The 10,823-nt window shown below is 37.5% G+C and overlaps 1 protein-coding gene across 1 annotated transcript; it reads left to right on the top strand.

Moving 5' to 3' along the window:
• The first annotated feature begins 8,049 nt into the window (after nt 1-8,049).
• On the top strand, nt 8,050-10,218 carry LOC104111522 (probable aspartyl protease At4g16563). The gene has a single exon (XM_009621233.4). It carries the CDS (start codon nt 8,389-8,391, stop codon nt 9,847-9,849), a length of 1,461 nt encoding a protein of 486 aa, XP_009619528.1. The 5' UTR covers nt 8,050-8,388; the 3' UTR covers nt 9,850-10,218.
• Nucleotides 10,219-10,823: the final 605 nt, after the last annotated feature.

Genomic DNA, 10,823 nt, shown 5'->3' with positions numbered 1-10,823 from the left:
TAAAGGAGCTTGTATAAATCCTTCTTTCGAGCCTGCTCTTTGAGCTCGATCTTGAGCTCAAGCTGATTGACCTCGACACAGTACCGAAAGAAGCTCTCATGGTGAAGTACCGAGGCGTGCAAAACAACAAAAGTCATGAGAGATATCAAAACCTAAGTAAGAAATCAAGAAGACGTAATGATGCCTTACCCGGTTCAGTGCCTACTGCGCCTCATTGAAAAGACACGACACGTCCACCTCGTTCATTTTTTTTTGGTCCTCCTCAGTCACCAGGCATCGAAGGTATCTGGCTACGCCCACGGGAGCAGATAGAACCTGGGCATCCTCCGGGATAGTAAGGATAACCGCTCTCTTGTGATCAGGGTTCACACTCGGAGCGGGAAACTAATTAATCAATTTTGGGATCGAACTCGGCCCGTTAGTTTCTGAAGATATGCCCTTATTCGGGACTTCCAGGTCGCCCAACCCAGAAAAATCTTCCTAAATGGATGAGTCCACATCATTAAAGAAAGAATGAAGGGGTTCGTCCGTGCCATGAACCCCTTCACTGGACTTCTCTTTTCCTGCTTGGGTCTCCTAAAGCATGAACTCGGTGTAGGAGGGCGTCTCCACAATGTCTATTACACCGGTCGCTTCCTTCGGAGCAGAATCGGCTTCTCGGGGGGTCCCAGCCTCCGTATCTATATCGGCCTCTTGAGTTTGAGGGAGTTCGGCCTCATGGCTCTTCTCCTCGGTTGTTGCCCGCTCCCTGGGAGGGGTTGATCCGTGCGCAACAAAAATGTCATCTTCTTCCGACTCATCCCTGAGCCGGAGAAGCGAGTTGGAGTCTGGCACCCGGGAGCTGGTACTCTTCTTGGGCTTACGAACCACCCTCTTCTTTGGCTTCGCCTCGGCATCCGGGGAGCTCGGAGATTTTCTTTTCCTTTTTTTCTTTTTCCCCGCGGCAGCCCCGGGCTGTCCCGCAATGGAGGATCAACGGACAAGGACACGTCCTCATCCCCTACTAAAGGCCTAAGTTCGGTGGTATTAGGCAAACCTTTAAAAGAAAGAAGAAAGATTAGTATGATGTGAGTTAAGAGCGCGATAATATCTATTCGGGGGAGAACCTTACCATGAGAACAAGCCTCCCATCGGCCCTTCGAAAGCTTGCGCCATAAGCGCTCGAAGTATGACATCTGTTTGCAGATGCCTTCTATCCACTCCTTGAGCGGAGGGGGGGACCACAGTTGGAACCCGGGTAACAACTGTACAACCACAAATACGAATGATGAGAAAGAAAATGAATAAAAAATGACATTTAAGGAAAGGCTGCACTTACGAGATGCATTCCACTTCTCGGGGAAAGGCATGAACTCGGGAGGAATCAAGTCTTCCGTCTTCACCCTAACAAGGCGCCCCTGCCAGCCTCGGTCTCGGTCTTTGTCATTACTCGAAAAGAGGGCCTTGCTGGCCCAGCGAGTGAGCTTGATTAATTCCCCTCAGAAAAATTCGGGGACTGTATATACGGAGCAGGTGGTCGATGATAAACTGACGAGACTCGGTGTTATTCACAAAATAACGGAGGAGGATCACGGTCATCCATAGAGACGGGGGGATTTGCCCAAGGCACACCTCGTATCTCTTGCAAAAATAAAAAATAATTAGGTCTACCGGGCCTAGTGTGAAGGGGTAAGTATGAACACCTTAATACCCCTCCACGTGAGTAGTAATAGCATCCTCAGGCCTGGGGACTACTACATCCTTGCCTTCCTATTTATAGTCCTCTCGGACCACGGGAAGGACATCCTTAGTAACAGAGCATATATACCTCGATGCTCCTTCACCCCAGTCCTGTTTGATGAGGGTTTCTCGAATTTGAAGTCGTCTGTGATTGTGCAACCCCCGAATATAAAACTTTTCATGGGAGACTCGGGGGTTGATGCCCCGAAGGTAGCCACCTCGGGAGCGGCCACCTCGGGAATAGCCGCCTCGGAAGCAGCTACCTCGGCATCCGTGGTCGGGCGAGAAGATGAAGAGGCTGCTTGTTGGGGAACTGATTTGGAAGTTTTTAGCCATTGCTATCTAATAAAATTTGAAAATTTGATGAAAAGGTATGAAGGTTTGGAAGAACAAGTTTGAAGGCTGAACAACAGGGTATGAAGGTTTGAAGAAAATCTGGGTATAAACCTAAGAACAATTATGAAGGTTTGAAGATCAAAAGATGAAGGTATGAAGGTTTGAAAGAAGTTGATGATAGTTAGAAAATTCGAAGGTGGAAGCTTGATCAGAAAGTGGAAAAAGAACAAAGGGTGGAAGCTTTTATAGGGGAGGTACGTGACGCTTCGCATTCGAAGGCAACCAACCGATGGTTGACACGTATCCGAAGTCAGGACGACACAACTGATGGGACGTTTTAACTTCTTCATCGTTTCGATTGTTTCTCATCGTTTCGTCAAACTTACTCTCTAGGAAACGAGGGGACTATTTGTATACGGGTAAGACCGGAGCTAGTGAGCACCCTGATTTTCCAGTGGGGTCAAACGAAGCAAGGACATAACTACATGAAACCGGGATCGAATATTAGAACCTCTCGTACTAAGGCCCGAACGAAGCGCTCGCCACCGGGGCCATCGAGAAAACGCCCCCGAATACGGTACGGGCTCCAAGACCTCGGAAGGCATAACCAAACGGTTGTACACGACTAACGAAGGGCCGTGATATCCGCGTTCAACTAGATATCACAGCGTGGATTTCGGTCCGTATCGACTGCGGATCAGTGATTAACGAAAAAGAAGATTTTTACCTTTCTTAGAATTGTACTTAGGGTAAAACTCTCGTACTATATAAAAAGGAAAGTTTATTGTTCAATTATGTAACACACATATCAAGGCAATATACATTTGTTTTCTCTGCTTCTAAAAGTTTTTCTTATTTTTGCTCATAGTTCTTCATAAATATTTAGCTTCGAATCGAGGGCAGAACAATTACTAAGTTCAGACCCGAGCTCGGATCTAACATCACTACTGGTTTGATTATTTATTCTGTCTTCAATTCGTTTATTCAACATTATTGATTACTTGTATTGAATTAGTCCACATATCCTTATAACCGTGTATAAATTCAATTGTTATCCATTTTTAAGGGTAAATAATCTGCAACAACAACAACATACTCGATGTAATTTTACAAGTGGGGTCTAAGGAGGATTTAGTATACGCAGACCTTACTTCTACCTTGTGTGAGGTGGGAAGACTATTTTTGATAGACCCTCGGCTAAAGAAAAGTATTTTTAAAAAATGTTTGAAAACTACAATAGTAAAGCACAGTTTGATCTGCAATGTCACGAATTCGTATACAATTATCTCCTTGTTTATGCTAATTTTAGTTTAGTTTTTCATGTTTTCGTGTTAACATTGTAAAATTAAAGAAGAAAAGATAAGTGAATCTCGTAGTGTTTCAAAATTTGTTCATGTTATTCAAAACCATTGAAATCGTAATACAATATCTCTAATGCCTCTCGTTCATTAACTGACTGTAGAAGATTTTAATTTTGGAATAGTTTCACCTTAAAATCAGTAATTAGAACGACTCAATATCTATGGCGAAGATTTTAATTTTGGAATAGTTTCACCTTAAAATCAGTAATTAGAACGACTCAATATCTATGGCTTAACACAGTTATCACTCCTAGATTATTAGAGGTTTCAGGTTTGAATTATGTAAATACGAAAAATTATGGCAAAGATATTCCTCTTTAATGAATCTTACGCAGCTGGTATCCAAATTAGTAGCAAAAAACTAAGGTGACAACGCCTTCCTCTAAACACTAGCAATCAAGGATTCCATTAACATAGGGCTGAAGAGAGAGCTAAAACAGGATGTTTGGTGTATAATCCTACATAATCTCGAATGTTATCAGTTCCGGTACATACACCAAATAATACAATGCTAGCTCGTCCTGCAAGATACTACAAGAAAATTAAAAGGGTAGTGAAATCGAAGTTGAAAGGAGCCAAAGATTTACAGTAATTAATTCAAGGAAAAAATACAAAAAACAAAGAAGAGTTTTTGAAATTGTGTATAACTTTCTTCGACAACTTTGCCTCCATTTCCGATTCAATACAAGTCTTTGAAAACGTATATTTTTCAAAATATGTTACTTTGTTCACTCTCTATTGAATGTGATGTTTCACTTGAAAACAAAATTGACCCACGTTGATAAATATCAGATTTTTTTCTTAAAATTCAAAAAAAGTGTCATTATACTTCTCTATAACTTTTAGTTAATTAGTTTCATTTCAGAAAACAAAACTTAATATGTCACCACAAAAAATAAATTAAGTTCAATATTAATTAATATGCAGAACAAATTACTCGCTCTTCCCAATTCATATAAAAGCAATTATAGTTTGAGATAACGTAAACTGTGTTATACAAAATAACGATTTACACAAGGTTCAAAGAACTCAAGACCATTCAAATTATTAGACATAAAATATATTGGTATCTAACGAAATGCATTGAACTCCATACATAATCAAATAATACAACAAAAAATGAGACGAATAGAGAGTAATAATATAATATTCTGACCACGTACATGCCAACATTACATAAAATGTTTGCAAAGAAAGGAGTAGAATCAAGTGGAAAACCTATAATCTCCATTACTCTCATGTCTTTTCCTTCCACATAATGACACAAAATGACTACGACACCATTCCACACGCAACGCCCGTCCCCTCTTTTGAAAGCACACAAAGACTTATTACCATACCAAACCCCTCAAAGTCGACTTAGGCACCGTTTGTCCTAATTTTTTTTTCTTTTTTTAAATTTTTTATTTACAAAAATGTGTTTGTCCTTGAAATTTTACAAGTTTTTAGAAATTTTTCGAAAATAAGTTTTTCAAAAATCAAAATTTTCATTTTTTTTCCTTACTCACGAAGTTGCAACATTTTTTTCAAATGAAATAAATGTCCAAACATAATTTTAAATTTTCAATACCATTTTTCAACTTAACTCCAAATACTATTTTTTTCAAAAAATATAATTTTTATGTCCAAACGCTTACTCGGGTGCATGACGGAGCTAGATCTTCAATATGCGCTCGGATGAATTAAGTAGCTTTATTTTTACTTAGACTTAGATTTGTATCAAAAAAATTATTAAATATATATAAACATTTAATTGTAAATTCAGTAACTAAAATATGCTATATTGAATGAAAGTTCAGAATCAATAAACTTGAAATTCTGATTCCGATTACGCTAGGTGGAGTCACTTCCAAGTTTCAAGTTCTTTACCCATCCTCTGAATGTGCGTTTCTTGCAGGTAGATATTGATTCACTTGTCCCTTGCTTTTTTGCAAGGATTGCATAATATTACTGTATGTACTTTGTCCCAACATTTTACTCGTCCTTCGTACTGAGAAATCATGGTAGAATTTGAAATACAATTGTCAAAATATTTCTATGCGGTTGGAAAGTATTTGAGTTGAAGTTACAAAAATAACATCTCAAGTTCAAGTTGAGAAAAAGTTTGTAAAATTGACGATTAAAACAACATCTGAAGTTCAAATTGAGAAAAAGTTTGTAAAATTGAAGATTTTAAAGAATTCGTTTGATAGGTACAATTAAATCATTATTTTGATTTCTCACTTGCAACCCAAACCTCATGATCAAACTACTATTGCTGAAATAATTATTTTAGTATTTGGCCAAATGAGCTCTAACTTTTAGTGTAAACACATAGATTAATTTTTAAGAAAAAGGATATCCACTTCGATGGTAAAATATAAGAAGCTTTTCAAGTAAGCTTGCCCTTAACCTTAAAGACTAATATTCAAAATTGCAATAAAGACAAAAAACATTACTCTATTTGTTTTAATTTAGATGATGTAGTTTAACTTGACACAAAGTTTAAGAAAAGAAGAATTTTGAAATATGTGGTCCTAAAAACTTAAGGGGCAAAACTTTGTGAGGCCATAATATTTGTGTGGCTATAAAAACTTCTCATTAAGGATAAAATAAAAAGTTTAAAGTTAAATTATTTCTAAATATAGAAATGTGTCATTCTTTTTTGAATGGACTAATAAGGAAAGTGTGTCATCTAAATTGAAACGAAAGGAGTAGGTATTTTTTTCATCTACCTAAACTAAGAATAATTAAATTAGGCGCAAGTTGACTAGAACACTAAAGGGTCGTTTGGTAGGATGTATAAGAATAGTGTGGAATAAGGTGTTGGTAGGGTGTATAAACGAATAGTGTTGAATAATGTTGAATAATGTAGGGATTAGTAATGTATGTGTTAGTAATGCAAGCAGTAGTTATGCATAGATTATTTCTTATCCACGGTTTAGTGTGGTGTATTAAAAATTACGAAAAATGATCAAAATTACCCTCACACTATTCGATTTGGTACAAATATGCCCTCCGTCCTTCTATTGAGTCAAATATGTCCCTACCGTTATCTTTCTGGCTCACTTATGCCCCTGTGACTAACGGTCAATGCCAAATAAAAAATAATTATTTAAATTACACGTGACAAATTTTTATTGGTCCAATTTTAAACTATGACCCCAACTAAATAAATCTACCCTTAACCCTTTTTTTTTTACCCAACCCCAAAATCCGACACCTAAAAAAATAACAAAACTCTTGATTGTTAAAAAATTTAACTTCTCCATCTTTTCAACTCTACCGTCACCATAGTTGCTACCACCCCTTTTTCTCCATAACACCACGCTGCCACTAATCCCATGGTTCTCATGTTTTCTCCATTCCTCCATTTTCGAACAATAACAACGAGAATATTATGCTAAACGAAAGGGTCCGATTAGTTTCGATTTGATATCTCATTGTTGTAAAATTAGGATTTTATTCAAGGAGGAGTACCTAGTTCATAAAATTTTTATTTTTAACAATAAATTACCATTGGGGTCTAACAACTTATTAAGAGTTTGCAAAATTTACAAAAATTATGAAGAAAAAACAGGATTCCGGAATTTAAAGCTCATGAATTCATAATGGGTTCTTTGATTATCTTATGTGATGAGAAAGAAAAAAAGATTTACCATTGTAAGTGACATTTGAATGTGAAAATTAGAGTCTTATGATGAACATTTTTGAAAAATGATAGGACAAGTGGTAAATATAAAATGAAGAAGAAGATGAAAATATGGAAAGGGACCAAAATTTTCCCTAGACTAAAAATGTGGTGGCAACGTGGTTGATATGGAGGAAAGGGGATGGTGACAACTCTGATGGTGGTAGAATTGAAAAGATGAAAAAATTAATTTTTTTGGCAATCAAGAGTTTGGCTATTTTTTAAGGCGAGTCGGATTTTTGGATTGGTAAAAAAATGGGTTAAGGGTGAATTTATTTAATTGGGGTCATGGTTTAAAATTAGACCAAAAAAAAGTTGTCACGTATAATTTAACTAAACCTTTTTTATTTGGCATTGACCATTAGTCGTAGGGGCATAAGTGAGCCAGAAAGATAACGATGGGGGTATTTTTGGCTCAATAGGTGGATGGAGGGCATATTTGTACCAAATCGTATAGTCTTAGGGCAGTTTTGACCCTTTTCCGTAAAAATTAAAACGCATCGCATGGTTTTTAAGAAAATTAGTTGTTTACAAAATTCCCCTCCTTATTCTTTAGCTTTAAGGGACTTTAAGAATAATTTTGTCTTTAACCATGCTAATGCATGTATTAATAGCATTGTATTGCTAATATCATATTTTGCTATTTATTAGTTATACATCGGATAATAGCAAATAGATTGAATAACTAATACTTGCATTAAGAATACATATGCTAAAAAAGTATACCGAAAAAATGGATTAGTAATACCAAATAGATTGAATAACTAATACTTGCATTAAGAATATATAGGTTAAAAAAGTATATCAAATAAGAAATTAGTAATACCAAAAGTTAAAGCATGTATTATTTTATGTGATGCAACCAAACGATCCCTAATTCTTTTTCTTCTTCTTCTTAAAATGATCACAAAATTAGTGTTTCAATTCAAACAGAAGGCTAGATGGAAACTTAATGGCTAAAGACTTCGGCTTTATATATGGCCCTTCTTTTGATGTGCAGACAATTAAAGTGATGGTAGTATATCCCGTAAACCTCTCCTAAATCCTCACCTCCTCACCAAACCTCCCTTCGGCTTTCCCCACTAGAACCTTCCTCCTCTTCTCCTCTACCACCCCCTTTATATATACCTCTCTTTTCTTCCTCTCATTTTATACAAACAAAAATCATCCACTTTAGTTCTCTCTTTCTCTCTCTGTGTACATAAAAGATAAGGTATCGAAATAGTGTTTCAGCTGTATATCAATTTATCAGATAGTCAGAATACTCTGTTTCTGAACCTCAGTCTTGCTCTGTTTCCCCAAATGGCTTCTTCCTCTGTTTTCTTCACTCTTTTCACTTTCTTCTCACTCTTCCTTCTCTCCTCCTACGCAGAAACGTTAGTTTTCCCTTTAACACATTCTTTCTCAAAAACCCAATACAACAGTACTCACCATCTCCTCAAATCCACCTCCGCTCGCTCCGCCACTCGCCTCCACCACCACCGTCATCCCCACCGTCAAGTTTCCCTCCCTCTCACTCCGGGAAGTGATTACACACTCTCCTTTTCTCTTGGCTCTCAAACTATTTCCCTCTACATGGATACTGGCAGCGACGTCGTTTGGCTCCCTTGTCACCCTTTTGATTGTATCCTCTGTGAAGGCAAGTATAACCCTTCCACTATTCCTAACCCTGGCCCACTCAACCTCACCTCTGCTGTCCCCGTCACGTGCAAGTCACGCTCCTGCTCCGCCGTTCACTCTTCTATGTCTTCCTCTAACCTCTGCGCTATGGCGAAATGCCCGCTCGAAGACATTGAAATTTCCGATTGTAAATCTTACACGTGTCCACCTTTTTACTATGCTTATGGCGACGGCAGTTTTATAGCGAAATTATATAGCGATAAATTATCAATACCCACGTCATCGCCGTCGTCGCTAATTTTGCATAATTTTACGTTCGGCTGTGCTCACAGTGCACTTGGTGAACCTATTGGAGTAGCCGGTTTTGGCCGTGGGAAACTTTCTTTGCCGGCTCAACTCGCTATCAACTCACCCGAAATCGGAAATTTTTTCTCTTATTGTTTAGTTTCTCATTCTTTTGATACTACAAAAGTTCATAAACCGAGTCCGCTTATCCTCGGTCGTTACTCAGTTGATGAAAAAATGAAGCAAATGAAAGATTACGAAATTGGTTATGCTTATACTCCTATGCTCGAAAATCCAAAACACCCGTATTTTTACTGCGTCGGACTTGAAGCAGTGACTATCGGAAAAATGAAGATTCCGGCGCCGGCGAGTTTGCGGCGAGTTGACGGTAGAGGAAACGGAGGAATGGTGGTGGATTCTGGAACGACTTTTACTATGTTGCCGCATGTGTTTTATGAAACAGTGGTAACTGAATTTGATAAACAAGTTGGACCGGTTTATAAGAGAGTGTACCCGGTTGAGGAACGGACCGGACTTAGCCCGTGTTACTATTTGGATAAGGGTTCTTCAAATGTGCCGCAGCTGCTTTTACATTTTGGGGGAAATTCCAGTGTGGTGATGCCTAAGAGGAATTACTTTTATGAATTTTTGGACGGTGGAGATGATGGGAAGTTGAAAAGGAAAGTGTGGTGTGTGATGCTGATGAACGGTGGTGTTGAAGAGGAAAGTGGGCCCGCTGGGTTATTAGGAAATTATCAGCAACAAGGGTTTGAAGTTGTTTATGATTTGGAAAAGAAGAGAGTTGGATTTGCCAGGAGGAAGTGCGCATCTTTGTGGGATAATTTGAATCAGCACTAACGTGCACCTTTGCGTAGCTGATCAGATTTGACGTTGACACTTGACATTGACATTATGGTGAAGTCAAATTGGGTCGGACTAATTGATAAAGTGAAATGGGTCGGGTAAGGATCCAAGGATATTTTGAGAATAAGAAGTGGAATGTGGTTGATATATTTTTTTTTGGTCATTGTATAGCTGGAGTTTTTGGTACATATTAGACAAAAATAATTTGAAATATAATAGAAGGGAGAAATGAAGCAAAATGAATAAAATGTGGATGTAAATTTGTGGCATTGGATTTGTTAATTTTTTGTTTTGTGGATTATGTAAACGGGTGCTGAATGTAATTATTTTTGAAGATATTTATGACATTAAAATTAAAACCAATCAATTGCGCTTGCTGTAAATTTCTTTGAAAGAGTTATATTGGGAAGGAGCCCTTCGTATTCCAATAATTTTGTGGAAGTTTACAATTATTGATACGTCCTCAAACTAAACAGTGGCAGGCTCTCCCTTGTTACAACATTTTTCTGAGTACAAAGTCACATGATCACAGAAGTCTTAAATATAATTCAATTCGAAAGTTACGAACATTTCGAAATATAGACTTTATCTCATAAAGAGTTAAAGTTTCATTACAGTAAATTTATTGAATTTCGATTCAATACTTTCCAACAGTACGAAAGGTATAATTTTTCGGAATCAGAAACTGTTTACCTCGTCTTACAGTCATCATGCCAAAGTCAGCTTGAGTGAATCTTTAGCAAAGTAATGAATCGAAAGATATTGTGTATCATGCTATTTGAATTTTTAGCCAAAATTGTCCGTATGTTTGGGTAAGTTTAACTTTGTCCTTTATCTGTTGTCCCGAGCACTTATTGTCCTTTAAGTTTGCTAAACTTGAGCAGGTTTAGTCCATTTAACAAAAGACCCAAAGGAGATCTAAAAACTAACAACTGGGTAAAAAAAACTTTCGGTACTCAAATTTTACA

This window comes from Nicotiana tomentosiformis, chromosome 8 (genome assembly GCF_000390325.3).
Source record: "Nicotiana tomentosiformis chromosome 8, ASM39032v3, whole genome shotgun sequence".
NCBI classification, from domain to species: domain Eukaryota; kingdom Viridiplantae; phylum Streptophyta; class Magnoliopsida; order Solanales; family Solanaceae; genus Nicotiana; species Nicotiana tomentosiformis.
The sequence above is the reverse complement of the archived record's forward strand: the minus strand, read 5'-3'. Positions and strand labels throughout refer to the sequence as shown.

Excerpts from the sequence above, each read along its gene's own strand:
- LOC104111522 (XM_009621233.4), top strand. The coding sequence starts at position 8,389 with ATGGCTTCTTCCTCTGTTTTCTTCACTCTTTTCACTTTCTTCTCACTC.